General features: G+C 43.6%; 2 protein-coding genes across 5 annotated transcripts in view; one reads left to right on the top strand and one right to left on the bottom strand.

Annotated features, from left to right (window-relative positions):
- CNOT10 (CCR4-NOT transcription complex subunit 10) overlaps window positions 1-859 on the top strand; it is a 42,026-nt gene extending 41,167 nt beyond the window's left edge. The window contains exons 18-19 of one of the 4 annotated variants that reach the window (XM_081882043.1): window positions 94-169; window positions 434-859. In XM_081882043.1, coding sequence (XP_081738169.1) covers window positions 94-169; window positions 434-588 — 231 coding nt within the window. In that variant the 3' untranslated portion in view covers window positions 589-859. The remainder of the gene's footprint in view (window positions 1-93; window positions 170-433) is intronic. The other 3 variants (XM_081882044.1, XM_081882045.1, XM_081882046.1) reach the window with 3 other exon arrangements.
- A 477-nt stretch (window positions 860-1,336) lies between these two features.
- Window positions 1,337-15,837, bottom strand: part of TRIM71 (tripartite motif containing 71) — a 51,582-nt gene continuing 37,081 nt past the window's right edge. Inside the window, exons 3-4 of the mRNA XM_081882007.1 lie at window positions 11,421-11,555; window positions 1,337-9,453 (exon numbers count right to left, since the gene is read on the bottom strand). Coding sequence (XP_081738133.1) covers window positions 8,002-9,453; window positions 11,421-11,555 — 1,587 coding nt within the window. The 3' untranslated portion in view covers window positions 1,337-8,001. The remainder of the gene's footprint in view (window positions 9,454-11,420; window positions 11,556-15,837) is intronic.

Below are 15,837 nucleotides of genomic sequence, written 5' to 3' on the forward strand. Positions count from 1 at the left end.
TGCATTTGCAATAATTTAAGGCACAGTCTAAAGTGGAGGGCTTTCTTTCATACATTAATTCAACTCTTTTTTATGTTTTTATTTTGGTGCAAGGCTGCCTCACTGATTCATCCGAAAGAGATCCCACCCGAGGCCATCTTGCTGGCTGTATACCTTGAACTTCAGAATGGTAAGTTCTTCCTGAATGTACATTGCTATTTCTTGAGATGTTTTACAGACTTTCTTCCACATGAAGCCATAAGGTTTAGGAGTAGTGTGACTTTCAGAACCCCTACCACAGCCCGAGCACCTTGGATTATATTCGCCTGACAGAAAGGCTCGTCTGTGGAAAAGGGAGGGTTGTTTTTGGCACTCGCTCCCCTAACTCTGTGGAAGGCTGCTATTTATAGAGTAACACAAAAATCTATATTTTAAGTCTGAAATTGTTTTCTAGGAAACACACAGCTGGCACTGCAGATCATCAAAAGAAACCAGCTTCTTCCTACAGTGAAAATGCTCTCTGAGATGCGGAAGAAGCCTGTGTTTCAGCCAACACACCTGGTCCAGCCTATTCAAATGCCTGCATTCACCTCTGCTCAGAGGAAGTGAAGAAGCTGTGGTGAAAATTGGCCCTTTTAGGGGACCACTTGGAAATTTTGTAATTATATATATAAACATTTGTGGTACTGCATATGATGTTCTGAAGTGTGTTGGTTTGAATTATTAATTAAAACAAACAAAAAATCATACTGTAGATTCATTTTATCCCTTTCTCCAGCATTCGTTCTGCTTGTCAGTTGCCTGGCTTGGCACTTGTGATGCTGTATAATTAAAAGATACAGAGCAAACATACATATCTCAAATGATTTGGCTGCACTGTATGCATAGAGTAGCCCTTTTGACCTCCCCCCCCCCATCTACTTAGGAGGTATGAAATACACCTTTTCATGCTTTTGTTGCATGCCTCAGTAGGGTTTACCTTGTATATATGGTCTTAGCCCACACAGATCTGCTCTGTTATGCATTGCCTTGTTGCATTCAGGAGGATTAAGTGATGGTATGACCAAACTGTACCTGCAGCTAGCTGAATACCCCACCACACTGGGGTGTCTGCTGGTAAAACACTTTCCATCATAGAAGTGCAGGGCTTTTCCTATAGAGGATGCATTAAAGCACATTAACTGGAAGAAAAACATCAGTTCTTCAAGAGTAGGCTGTTAGCAAGAGGTAGCAAGTAATAGGCTAACCTGTTTTCCAGCGTTGAGTCCATATGAATTTCTTGGAGTTAGAGGGCTGATGGTTTTTGGTATACAGTCATTTAAAAGGGGGGTAGGGAGAAATGGAAGACAAACCACAATTGAAGTGAAACTCACATTTATTTGATTAAACAAAAATAAAATAAACTGCATAGAAACATTTTAAAGTCCAGAGAGAGAATGACTTTGTTTTAAGGCTGCCAGTAGCTGATACATTGTCCCCTTGCTACATCCTTCAGCCTTCTCCACGGACCACAAAGATACATTCAGAAGCCTCCATTAAAAACACGCAAGTTCTAACTTTATTTTTTTAGCCCGTTTAAACAAAGCTTGTGCCTCACCTGTTCTGCTGTGCTCTGCAACTTTGGAGTTCAGAACACCAGCTGACCGAATCTTAAAAAGATACAGGGCTTCAGCTGAAGGAAGGGAATAATTGTCTCGACCAAACCAAGCTATACACAATGCCCATATTTGTATTGTGGGACTTTAGCTAGGCTGCTTACCTGGAAGTGGACAGCAGAGATTTACTAAAAAGCAACCGGCTCTAGGACTGGTGTACTTCCCTGCTCTCATTCGGGGAGGGGGGGTGTTGAATCCCATGTGTCCAAAGCCACCCACAGTATGTAATAGCACCAGTGGTTTTTGCACCCACAACAGAAGGGTTTGCAATTCAAAGGTAAGGCCTCCTTCTCGAGCTGAGAGTGAAATCTCTATCCTATGGACCCTGGGGTGCCTTTTAAAGGGATCATAGGACTGTCCTAAAATTAAATTTCTTGATTGAGCAACTTTGATTCACAAAGATCAAGTTGTACTATATAGCCAATGGAAGAATTTAGTCTGCAGAGGGTGTGTGACCCCCCCATTCTCTTTGGTCTTAGACCACCCACTTTGTGTTTAGGCATAGAAAAAAAACTGGACATGCTTTTTTATCAAGGACCAGTGCCTTAACTGTTTAGAAATGTACCACCATCTAAATAGATGCACAACAGGTGAGGCACAATACAAGAAAATATCACATACAGTAAGAAGAGTCACCCCCCACAAGCTTGGGTGACTTTGCGCACATTAACTATTTTTAAAAAATGTCATAAGGGGAAGAGACTAAAACCAAGAAGCTCTCCCTGGGAAAGAATCTACATAGACTTGAGAAATATTCTGTAACGCTACAAAAGAATTTTTCTAGTTTGGCGGCTTAAAGAACGCCAACTATTCTACTACATACACTTAACATTCAGTCACCAAAGCTCTCTTGACAAAGGAGCTACAAACAAAATTAAAAGGCAACCTGAGTTTGTACGTTGATACAATCATTGAAGAGGTCTAAGACCATGCAGGTACAACAAAGCTTTCTTTATTAAAAAAAAAATTCTTCCTGAAGAACCATTACTGGTTAAACAATGATGGGGAAGGGGGGGGGGGAGAAGAGAACCAATACCATCCCAATCTTACCAAGGTCAACATAGCATGATCTCTAGTGGTGGTCTGTACCCACTGGAGTCATTATCCAAGTCTCATTTCTCCAATCCCACTTATAAGAAAGACAGAGGAGGAGGCAAAAATTTAGGAGATACAATCACAGCAATCCATCGTGTGCTTCTATTCTAGCTTTGCTGTTAAATATGGAAAACAATGGAAGAGACAGTCCAGTCTAAACTACTTTTGGTGTGAGCATCTTAACACTGCCAAAATGTCCTGCTCCAAAAATTAACAGAATAACCCACAATCTCATTCCCGTCCTGTCACATATTATCATTTTGAAATGTAGGAGAATATTACTTCCTTTCCTACATTCTCAACGGATAATGAGAGTTTTCCTGGCAGGTGTATCAGGTCTCCACAAGATTGTTTTCTAACAAACTAACCAGTAGATATCAGCAAACAGAGTTTTTCCCTCTAGCAGAGAGACCTGTAATCACAAGAACTATGCAAGACCCAATTTACTGACCAGTCCACTGTGTCTTAATACTGAAAGATGGGGAGGGATTGTGACTTATAAAGACCAGTTAATGGCGAAGGGTTATCGGTTTGTTTGCCTGAGATTTCCAAAGTGTCTCTTATACTTTTAAGTGTGGCCATCGAGGTGGGGTGGGGGTTGTACCACCCTGGTTTAATGCTATTTGTGGTCAATCCCTTTTCTCCTCGTGTTGGAAAACCATTTTCTTCTATGACATTCTGGTGCTAAATTTGAGGTAGATACTGTGCTTCTTTCATCAAAGTGAGGTAGAACTTTAAATTCTACTTTTTTAGGCATCTAGTACCACAGCAAACTGGGTTCTGCTGGTTTCCTGAGGACTCAAGGACCAAAAACAGTGTTTGTCTAACGCAAGTACCAGTGTTAACTTTTTACACAGTCCAAACTGTGTGTATGTCTAAACATCATCTTTTCTTACTTTTTAATACCCTATTACCTTTTGGCACCTTTGGATATACTTACGTAAAAAACAACAAACCACACACACAAAACACAACTCCACACAAAAATGCTTTGGCACTTCTTAATTTAAATCAGAACTAAACATAGGAATCTCCTGATCTTCAAAAGAAATCTTGAGATATGGCTAAAATCAAGCAGAGACCTCTCCTCTTTAATAAATTAATATTGGCTTAACTAACTAAAACAGGCCACACCAATCTCTTGCAATGCCATAAGGAAATGTCCCCCTTGATCCCAGATCTCATTAGGTTTAGGGAGAACATATTTTTAATATATTTTAGGTCTCCATGGCAACCTCCACTTATAGTATTCCTTTGATGGTTTCCCCAAATAAGTTATACTTAAGGGTACCAAAGTTTGCCACCTGAAGTACTGCTGCTCAGCACCATGACTTCCTACTGGGCTTTCAGCATCAACTAAAAAGACTATTTAGCAGAATATTTGATTCATAAAGCTTAATCAGGAGCGTAGCGATAATTTGATGGAGAATGCATTTGGGACGGGGGGGGGGAGTTGCAATTTATAACAGCTCAAATTCAAGTGTTTAGTGCACAAAATTTAGAAAGCATTTAAAAAACATATTTTGCCTAAACCAGGTTTATTAGCTCAGAAGACTTATACAAAGCACATGTTTGTAGCTTGTAGCTTACGCACTTTTTGGTAGTTCTGCTTTGTACTTGAGTCCTGTGTCTGGGTTGCTGTATAAAGCCCATGAACATGCAAACAGATGGAGTTTAAATCCTGTCACTTATATACCCAATAAAAACCCAAACCCCTAAGGGGCATTTTATGTTGGCATTAAATGTTTCCTGTATTATTACACTACTTAGCTTCATAGCGTTATAAACACTCCTATGTCAGAAGTACACTAATACTTTAGGTGAGGTAACATGTGCTTAGCACTACACCAACTGCAGTTACTGACAGGAGTCACTCAGGGTAGCCAAACAGCAGCATTTTAAAAATAAAACATTTCGATATGCAAGCTGAACGTGTTTATCAGATGCTTCCCCCCACCCCACCCCGGTTTTCTGTGTGCCAAACTGCGGATATCTCGATCCACCAGTAGAAGTAGTGTATTTATGGAAGAACGACACACCATTTCTTTCCTACAAGTAAAGAGATTTCTGGCTTCTCCAAGCTTGTGCAGCAAATAACATACAAAAGTCACAAAGCTCAAAACACTATTCCGCTACCTAACAGTTTTACACAGCAAAATGGGATGGCACAGCACAGAGAACTTTTACTCAACAAAAAAGTAGCTTATTTTAAGAGAAGCCCATCCAAAAGCAAATAGGGTAACATCAATAGAAGGAAGACAAACGCTTGCCTTACAGACACACACACACGGGATTCTGCCAACTCTATAATTAAAGCTTTTTAACCAGTTATCTTTGGTAGCTAGATCAGGAAGGCTAACCTTACTTCTCAACTTGAGTCCCAAGTAAAATGATCTAATCTGCAATGCCTTCGAACGTCATACGCCGGCCTCATGTGAAGCACGAAATCAAGTCTCCAGCAACACTGCATGGAACCAACACACCTCCAATTTAGACAACAATTTCTGACGTACTGTGATGAGCAGTTAAATGGCAAGTCTTCTATTAAAAGCACACAGATTACCCTTTTCCAGACGAAAACATGGTATTTTGGTGTACACAGAGGGGGCAGAAAACCTTCCAAGCATGATGCAAGGGATTCTTGAAGAGGTGGCACAAAATGTACAGTTGTGGTTACAATGCCACTGACAGATTGCTTAGTCCATGCCCCCATCTCCACTAAACTATGCTTTGCAACTAACCAGCTACGTAGTGTGTGGACATCCTCAGACGTCACAACATCAGGCCCACTACAAACGAGGAGGGGAGGGAATGAGAACCCAAAGTGAATTTCACTGCCAAGGATGCGATGGTTCTCAGTGACTGTAGAGAACAGTTTCCCACTTTAAACTATCACAGCTCTCTTTTGAAAAAACAACCCAGTATCCTAACAGGCTTTGATGCACTCTCTTCAGAGATGCTGGTATTGGCTAAAAGGAAAGGCAATGTTTCGAACTAACCTGATTAAACCTATTAGAAACATTAGAGTTCAGACACTCACCAATTCTATATTTTTCCTGGACCACCCAAATTTGCTGGGGGAAGGGATGCAAGTTTTCTACATTTTGTGGGCTGCGGTTCAATGGAAAGACAAAACTCAAGCTTCCTGTTTCTAAAAGTTAGTTTCTAAGAAAATACGCAAAGTGCAACTCACAACATCTTTGTTAGTACTGAAATCCCTAGATTTTTTTTTTTTTTAATTGCCAATAATGGGCATATGGTAGAGCATTCGTATACATTAACTGGACCACATTTCAGCCTTCATGTGACATCAGTACAACTTATTTCTTCCTCAGTAATAACGAAGGATAGATACAAAAAAACTACAAAGTCTCGTCACTATGCCAGAAACATCCACCTTATTAATATTTTGGATTTCCAACTAGGATTCTAGTCGAGACACAAACGAAACAGGACAGATATGTCTCCTGAGATAACCTTAGCAAAGGGAATAGCTACAATCCCACCACACACTTGCTCAAGAGTAAGCCCCACGGTGGCCAATGAGGTTTCCTCCCAAATATCTGTATAGAGGAATTACAGTGTTAAGGTGAGAACTGGAAAATTTAACAGGACCACATGGAGGAATTGCATTCCTATGGTTCGGTACTAAACCTAAAATCTGGAGCTTATTGGAGAAGTCTAAGAATCTCACCTCTCTCAGTGCTAAATTCTGTGGCTGATTAATTTCAAGGAACTCGTAGTTTTGGTTTAAGATACTGCACCCCATTTCACATGGCATTCTTTGGCGCTGGAACAAATGAGGTAGGTTTTAGGGTGGTTCTCTTTCTGTACACTATCTTGTCCCTGAGAGAGGGCGCTACATGGGAGTCCTGGCAAGATGAATTTCCAAGAAGGGGAGCTTTATGAAAAGCTCAGATTTCGTTACTACAGTCTCTTTTCCTTCACCCAGGTGCGACTGAAACACCCTGAATCTCCAAAGTTCTGTTGTTTATATCTGAACAATTATAAATGTCTAGAGGCACAAACTAGGCTTGGTTTCTAAAAAAGTAAATTCTTCCAGCGCATGCCTTCAAAACACAACATTCGGCCCAAGCTCATTGCCTTTCCATGTGTATTGTAACAGAGAGCTATGTCTAAATCTAGAGAGAGAGAAAGAGAGCGCACAGACAAAAATATATCTTTTTATAAAGAATGGGGGCGGGGGAGAGGAAGGCTATGAGAGAAACACACGGTCAAAAGAAAGCCCTCGCGCACCTTTCGAGAATAAGTGGCACCAAAACTATGATCCAGAGATTTTGACAGAAGCCACTTTCTCTCGAGGCTTCCCCCACACACAAGCACCCGCACACCCAGGCAGCACCTCCTCATGCTGCCTTGGAGGTAAAACTTCTCAACATTTCCAAGTTTGGAGAGCAGCTTGCCCAGCAGTGAGGAGGGAAAGGAGGGCTGCTCCCAGAGGTTCCACATACAGGGAGGACATTTACCACCTGCGCCTTTGGACCCGTGTCCAAAGCCACCAAATAAAGAGAAGCTAAACATATTCATAACGCCTTGTGCATTTTCCTAAGCAGCTTCCTTTTGTGTTGTGGGGTTACTGCATTTTTCTTTTACAAAAAAATAATAATACATGCAAAACAGCAAATACCAATGAAGAACCACCTGGGCTTCCCGCCCTGGCCCAGGGAACCCCATGCCACTTGCCAAAAAAAGACCAAAGCCTTTTGGAAACGACAACTCTTTTAACGCTGAACAGTATGTCAAATGCACTGAGGTATTAAAACGAAAATAAAGGAGAACAAGGAACAAGTTCTCTGCTGCAGCAGCATCTAAAAACAGGACCCCTTCACCGCCGCCATAAAATAAAAGAACTCCCCACAGTATGGTCAGAACAACAAAATTAAAAATACCTAAAAACTACCAATTTTCTTTCTTTCTTCTTTTTAAAGATGAGAGCGTGTGCCGTTTCGGCAGAGTCTACAGGATTTGCTGCCCAAACCAGCTAGCGTGCACGAAACCATGAATGCCCCCACATCCAGGGGTGGGGGGTGGGAAGAAGTAGTAGTTTAATTTTATGCTGCACTGTGTATACTGTGGAGGTAAAAGGAACACAAATATAATGAGGTAGATAAAAGTACATTCATCTATAAAAAAAATTAAAGATGAGGTAGGTTTGAAACTAACGTTGAAATTTGTGTGTGTGTGTTTGTGTGTTTTCTTAAAAGGATTTTCCCTGAGACAGTTTTCTTCTTAAGTATAGATTAAAGACAGATCAGAAGACGAGTATGCGATTGTTTCCAAAGTCAACCACAACAATCATGCCATCTGGGGTGACTGTTATACCTGAAGGACGGTCCATCTGACCAAAGCCACTTCCCTGAGTGCCAAATTTGCATAAAAAGCTGCCATTTGGCTCAAATATCTGCACGCGGTGGTTCCTGGAATCTGCCACAATGATTCGGCCTTCCTGGTCCACGGCCACACCTTGTGGGCGCAGAAACTGGCCGTTGCTTGTGCCTTCGGAGCCAAGGAAGCGGGCCGACTGACAGTCGGGGTGTATGACCAGGAGACGGTGATTGTTGAAATCCGTCACGACCAGGTGGCCTTCGTGATTGAACGTCACTCCTCTTGGGGAATCAAAGTGCTTCCAGAGTGCCCCTTCAAAACCGTACTTGTTCAGGAACACTCCGTCAGGCCCAAAGAGCTGAACCCGATGGTTCCTCGTGTCGGACACCAGGATTTTGCCCTCGGAGTTCACCGCTACATCCCACGGGTAATTGAACTGCCCGTTCTTGGTTCCTTTCTCCCCGAACTTCAGAATGAACTGGCCATCAAAGGTGAAGATCTGGATGCGATGATTGTCCTTGTCGGCCACGACAATCCGCCGCGAGGAGTCGGAGGCCACGCCGGCAGGCCTGTCAAACTGGCCGGGCCTGGAGCCCAAGGTGCCAAACTTGTGGTGGAAGGCGCCGCAAGGCTTAAAGACCTGGATGCGGTTGTTGCTGCGGTCGGCGACAATGATGTAGCCTTCCTTATCTACGCTGACGCCCCAGGGGCGGCACAGCTTGCCCTCGCTATCCCCCTCGCTGGCAAAACAGAGCCCTGGGAGCCCGATGCCAACATAGCTGCGCCCTGACTTGACGGTGACTTTGAACGGGCTGTTTTCTATGTGCTGGTTGCACATCATGACCGAAATCAGGTGCTCCCCTTCCATCTGCGGCCTGTAATTGACGAGATAGGTTCCGTTCTGCTGGTCGCTAATATCTGCCCCAAAGAGATTTCCATCGGGCCCCATGACCACGGCAGAGATCATGTCTCCCCCAGAAAGACGCGTCTCCCCGTCGTGGTCATAGCCGATCACTGTGAAAGAGGCCACTTTGCCCTGCAGTGCACGCTTGAGACCTTCTCCAGTGGCTTTGGTCAGAGGAGCGAAGGCCCCGCTGCTGACAAACCCCATAGACTTGATGGCCATATACAATGCCTGATCAGGAGGAGTGAACATGACCCTGTCGTCCTCTTGGGGCTGCAGGAAGCCTCGGACGTTCTTCAGCTCCTGCACCTGAGCGAGCATCCGGTCGCGAGCCAGGAGGATATCCATGCTCCGACCTTCCTCAAGGACCTGCTGCACTGCGCTGATGGTGTTGTCCAACTTGTTTAGATTCTGACGCAGTTTCTCAACCTGCAGGTAAAGGGACTTGGCTTTCACTTGGCGGATTTTCTCCACCTAAAACGAAGGTAACACAGAGACACAATTCGTACGCTGTTTGAGAAGTATCTGACAAGTTTGTTAGAAAGCATGTCGAATTTCTGCTCAAATAGATCTAGGGCTGCTCCAAGGCTGCCATTTTGTTTTCCAGCTAGCTATGCCCCCCCCAAAACACACAATTATGCACCCTTTGTCTCTAGGATGTCATAAAAATGCTGTTGGCAGCTTGAGCTGTGTATTTAAGATATTAAAGAGAAACAGAATTCTTATGTGTTGACAAATGCACCTCAGTTAACAGAAATCATCTCTTTCACTGCAATAATGGTAGGCATGACAGTGAGGAAAATGTTATTTAGGGAGTTGCTGAATGTTTGTGGCATTCCCGCCCCCAGACACTCAAAAATATCTATTGTCCCATTAAAACTACCCCCTCATGTAGATGTGAAAGCTCAGGTACTTGAGAGAAAAGGACGAGATGGGCCCACTCTCAGATTACATTTATGCCTATTATGTGTAACATCTTAACTGGGGCAACATATTAGATGTTGCCCCAGTTAAGACGTAACATGTTAGATATGTTACCACAAAGATATACCTAGCATGCTATGCATTTAGGGAAAGAGTAAGACATTCTAAAGTTGGGTTGGGGTAAAATTACCCTCCTACCTGCCTGAAGTCACTATAATCAGGAAAATCACCTATATACAGCCCAGGGGCGCCAACTAGAGGGGGCTCTGGGTGCCTGAACACCCACAAAAAGTTTGTTGTGGGTGCTCAGCCTCTTGAAGCACCAGAAGTCATATCTGAGGCCTCGAGACACGTCGGAGATGCCGTCTGAGGCCTTGCGAGACCTCGGAACCTGACGTCTGGTGCCACCAGAATTCAAGTTCCGAGGCAGGGGTGGCAGATGTGAAACTGTGGTGTCATAACGTCACACACACTGGGCACCCATAACCTGAGGTCCAAGTAGATTCCCCTGATACAGCCTAAAATGATAGTCCAAAATAGATTTTTTTTAAATTTTCCAGCCCTGCTAGTTTTCTTTACAAGCCACACAAGGGGCTTAAAAGGAAAGTTAATTACACAGGGTTTCACACTCAAAGAACAGTGAAGTAGTTTGTCTGTGGCAAGAATACATGGCTTTGTAGCGTTCAGAATTTGCTGTAAAAACTAAAGTACATTTCACATTTGGGGGCGGGCGGGTTATAGCTCTATATACTTCCCGTGTTTAACTTATCAAGGACTGGATGATAGCCAGTTTGGTCTAGCAGGGAATAGGCTGGTTCAGAGGGAATATTAAAACCATAGTTTAGCTTTGCATGAACAAACACAGCTTGTCCCAGGTCCTCTCCTCCTTCAGCACAGAGTTCAGAAAGTTTCACTTCCATCTGAAATTAGCCACAACTTGCTGGGTCATCCAAACCTTAACAAATCAGAGTTGCATCTGAATTACTGTGACTGGAAACAAGACAACGTCAAACTACGGTTTATGCAGCTGGCTGGTTTCCATGAACAGTTGAGATCAGTCAGAGTTTGCCAAGATTTGGATGACAGAAGAGAAGTAGATCAGCTCATTCACCAGGGCAAGGCTAGCATCATTCCTGCAATACTAACCTATGTTTAATACAGGTGCAGGCAACATGGTGCCCCTCCAGAAGTTGCTTTGGACTACAACTCCCATAAGCCCCAGCAAGCACAGGCAATGCTCAGGAATGATGGAACCTGTAGTCCAGCAATGTTGGCATGGCACCATAGTTTGGTACTTTGTCTGAATTCAGCTACTCTTTCACAGAACTTTTTTTTCTTGTTCCTTTTATAGATGGGTAACCATAACACATGTGAAGACAAACAAGAGAACCAGCTGTTTAAACAAGAGACAGATCAGCAGGGAATGCCCCGTCCCATTTGTCAAGGGGCAATAAAGTGTGCCATTGTGGTTCATGAACCAGATGGCAAGCCCTATGTCTTTTTTCTTTCTTTTTTACCTTCCACAGCAGCTCACACTCCCTTTCTTCTAGGGCCTTCTTGTGTCTAGATGTCACTGCTTTCACTTCAGATTGTACCATTTTTGCCTTCATCTCAACTTGTTCTGCTACAGCTTGGGCCTGCTCAATGCTGAGCTAAAAAGCAAGAGGGAGAGAAAGAAAAAGAAAAAAACCTTTAAGTCAATGTGATTCAACTGTAGCACACGGTGGATTTCTCATGCAATACAACTCTTCTAGAACTGAAGCAGAAAGTGACCAATACATCACCAATTCCCACAGCATGGGGCAAAAAGTTCAAGGTTAGTGTGTTCAAGACTTGACCAAGATAACCATCAGGTTTTTCAGTGGAAGAGGGAGGGAGCTTCTACCCATGACTGGGGCCAGGCTAGCTCTCTCCAATTCAGCACACACACAGCAAGCAGCTACACACGATCCGTCAGCAAGAAGCTAATAGAAAGCACACTGTCAAAACCCGAAAGTTTCATTTCTTTGGGATGTTTGTAGATTCTTCTTCACTTTTCAAATTTTTTAAAAGGCATTGTAGAAAGGAGAGGGAGTGCAAATAGGGCACCATTAGTCTAATTCAGTGGGTTTTTTAGACCCAGGCTTTAACATGTCTTGCAGCCCTCTATCTCCTGCTGTCATCCTACTCCTCCTCACCCTCCAACTCAATAGCAGCAAGCTGTTTAAAATTGAGAATTGGCTCTTCAATATTTCTTAGGGAACACCCCTAGCCCAATACTACATCGGCTTACAAGACCACCATCATTTTGACAAATGGCAGGCTTCTTCATCTCCTGGACATCATGCACTTTTCCTTCCTTCATTTTCAGAAGTGATTTGAAAACCAGTAGAGTGGTTCGGGTGCCAGAATAGGGCTGGGGGAGAGACCTGGGTTCAAATCCGCACCCAGACATGAAACTCTCTCTGGGTGACCTTGGTCCAGTCATTACTTCTCAGCCTAGCCTACTCCACAGGGCTGTTGTGAAGATAAAAGAAAGAGAGGAGGACCATAAGCTCTTTGGTAGAAAAGACAGGATATAAACCATGGGTAGGCAAACTAAGGCCCGGGGGCTGGATCCGGCCAAATCGCCTTCTAAATTTGACCCGTGGATGGTCCGGGAATCAGTTTGTTTTTACATGAGTAGAATGTGTCATTTTATTTAAAATGCATCTCTGGGTTATTTGTGCTGCATAGGAATTCGTTCATTATTTTTTTCAAAATATAGTCTGGCCCCCCGCAAGGTCTGAGGGACAGTGGACCGGCCCCCTGCTGGAAAAGTTTGCTGACCCCTGATATAAACAGTTGGTTGTTGTCCCCCTCCCCAAGTAATAGCCATCACTCAGCAATGCTCCAAGTGCACTAAACTTAAGCAAGAAAGAGAGCAGAGCTCAGTGCAATGTTTGCCTCCCGCTGCCCCCCCCATCCAAAAGAGACAATAATAAAGCAATAATAATAATTTTATTATTTATACTCCGCCCATCTAGCTGGGTTTCCGCAGCCACTCTGGGTGGCTCACAGCACAGCAAGCAAACCGTGTGCTTATATAGTGCATTGTTAAGTCAGGCATCTAATATTAACCTTATAAGAAGTGATTGGTGGTTTCAGGTTAATTAGGTACTAGCACTAATTTGAACATTCACACTCTAAGCCTGATGCCGGGGAAATTAGCCCTAGTCACTTTACTACCAACCCTACTGCTGAAGATGCAGCTACGCTGACATTTGTTCCTTTGATTATTATAAATTTAAGCTTTAGATTTACGAGCAAGGCATGATTAACAAAGGTAGATAAGTAGAATTCACCTGAGGGGGGGAAAGGGTTGAAAACCTACAAGTTCATACCCTTGGGGCTTCTATTGTTTAAGGGGAGAATTTTTTTCCAAAGAGAGTGATTTATTGGGGCAGCAACATATCTATTTACATTGAGATAGCTGTAGTTTTGCAACAAAAGAGAGAGATAAGATCTCTCCATGAAAACTTCCCAGTTGCAGAGAGTTGGCGCTTAAGCCTCCAGCAGCAGCATTCGGTTTGCTCTTCCCCCTCGCAGATGTTTCTTTACAAAAATGGAAATTCCGCATGTTCGTTTCATTTCTCTTATCCAGAGGGCCCATTGAGCAACTAAGCGCTGGCCTTTGTCGCAAAAGTGAAGCAGAAAATGCACCTCCACCATTCCAAGGATCAAGGCTTTCTTTTAAAAGGCTCCATCAGGAGGAGAGTTATGGGGTTTTCCAAGAAGCCTTTTTCAGATCCCTTCCCCCTGAAGTCTCCTCATTGATATACAGCGACTAGCAGCAGTGCTGCTGCTATAAGTACAAAGGGCTGGCCACTTGCAACCAACGTGGCAGATCTCTTTCCCTCTAGCCCAGGCATGTCCAAAGTCCACTTCAGGGGTCTAATCCAGGCCCCGTGGCAGGAAAAAAGCTCAACAACTTTGGGGTAAAATTGTCAAAAATGCTCAACAACTTCAATCCTAAAAAAAGCTCACCCTCGCGCATGTTCACTTCTTCAAATCTGGCCCTCTTTGAAAAAAGTTTGGGCACCCCTGCTCTAGCCTGTTTTTAAAATACAGTGGTACATTGGGTTAAGTACTTAATTCGTTCTGGAGAGCCGTTGTTAACCTGAAACTGTTCTTAACCTGAAGCAGCACTTTAGCTAATGGGGCCTCCTGCTGCCACCGCGCCGCTGCTGCACGATTTCTGTTCTCATCCTGAAGCAAAGTTCTTAACCTGAGGTAATATTTCTGGGTTAGCAGAGTCTGTAACCTGAAGCATCTGTAACCTGAAGCATATGTAACCCGAGGTACCACTGTACAGGCACCATCACTGATAAATGCAGCAAGAGGTTTCCTGTGCATACCACGTCAAGATGAAAAGCAAGAAGGCACATGTTTAAATGTTGCCTTGCACAGTAAATGAATGAATGTCTGATAATAAAGGGCAGCTTCTAGGAGACTCGCAATAACATTTAAAAACCATACAGAATTGCTTAAAAACTGTCAGCAATTTAGCAACAAATCAAACACATTAAATAGCAGCCTTTGCAGGAAAAGCAAAACCTTACCTACAAGCACACCAACATAAGACCCAACCAGATCATATTCTATCAAATGTCTGGAAGAGGAGGAAATTCTTAACCTTGCACTTGAAAGATGTCAAGTGTCGACACCAGTCTGGCTTCACTTTGGAGAGCTTTACATGGGGAGTGGAGGACATGTAGAAAGCTAGGCTGAACCATTCCCTTGGCATGCTAACCTTCTTCCTTGCATGCCTTACCTCTGCATGTAGGGTAGTGTTTAAATGTGTAAATCTTCCCCTCCATTGCTGGCACAAACCCTGGTATAAATAATAGAATTATAGGCCGAGGATCATCTAAGTCCAGCCGCCTGCAGAGCAGGAATATGCAGATGATCCATACGGGAATCAAACCTGCAACCTTGGCATTATCAGCACCACACTCTTAACCAGCTAAGCGATCCATCTGCTGCATGTGTAAACCAAGTCAATGTGACAAGAGACATTAAAACACGCAGAATTGGGGGCAAATCAACCCCCAGGCCAGTTTTTATGTTTATTTCATGTTGAGGTTAGAGGTTGCCGATGGAATACAATGGGCTGGTTGCTCAAGTGAAAATAAAGCCTTAAAATAACTTCTCTCACTAGGAACTGACACAGTAGCTGCTGTCATGGCCTCTCCGGGATTGGGAATGCACAGATTCTTCTCTAACTGCCTACTCACTGGCCCAGCTGAGCATTTGGGAATGGCAAACCTTAGACTTATTCCTCCCCCCTCCCTACTTCCTCAGTACTTGAGGGAAAGAAGTTGAGAACATCTCCTATTTCTTCAGTTTTGAATAAAGCACAGCACAGTTTCCTGTTATACTCAAACTTGGTAAACTCTGGTTTACTCTTAACTGTGGTTAGTTGAAGCAAAATAGTACCAAACCATAGTTTAGCATAGGGACGCAGGTGGTGCTGTGGGTTAAACCACAGAGCCTAGGACTTGCCGATCAGAAGGTCAGCGGTTCAAATCCCCACAATGGGGTGAGCTCCTGTTGCTCGGTCCCTGCTCCTGCCAACCTAGCAGTTCAAAAGCATGTCAAGTGCAAGTAGATAAATAGGTACTGCTCCAGCGGGAAGGTAAACGGCGTTTCTGTGCACTGCTCTGGTTCGCCAGAAGCGGCTTAGTCATGCTGGCCACATGACCCGGAAGCTGTATGCCGGCTCCCTCAGCCAATAAAGCGAGATGAGCGCCGCAACCCCAGAGTCGGTCACGACTGGACCTAATAGTCAGGGGTCCCTTTACCTTTACGTATAGTTTAGCATATCAGAACTTAGTATCAAGCTTAATTTATAAACATTTGAGGTTTCCCAAGTGATGCTGCGATAATTTGCAACTAGGTTTCTGCAAGCTAATG

This window comes from Podarcis erhardii, assembly GCF_964252035.2.
Source record: "Podarcis erhardii genome assembly, chromosome: 12".
Lineage (NCBI taxonomy): Eukaryota > Metazoa > Chordata > Lepidosauria > Squamata > Lacertidae > Podarcis > Podarcis erhardii.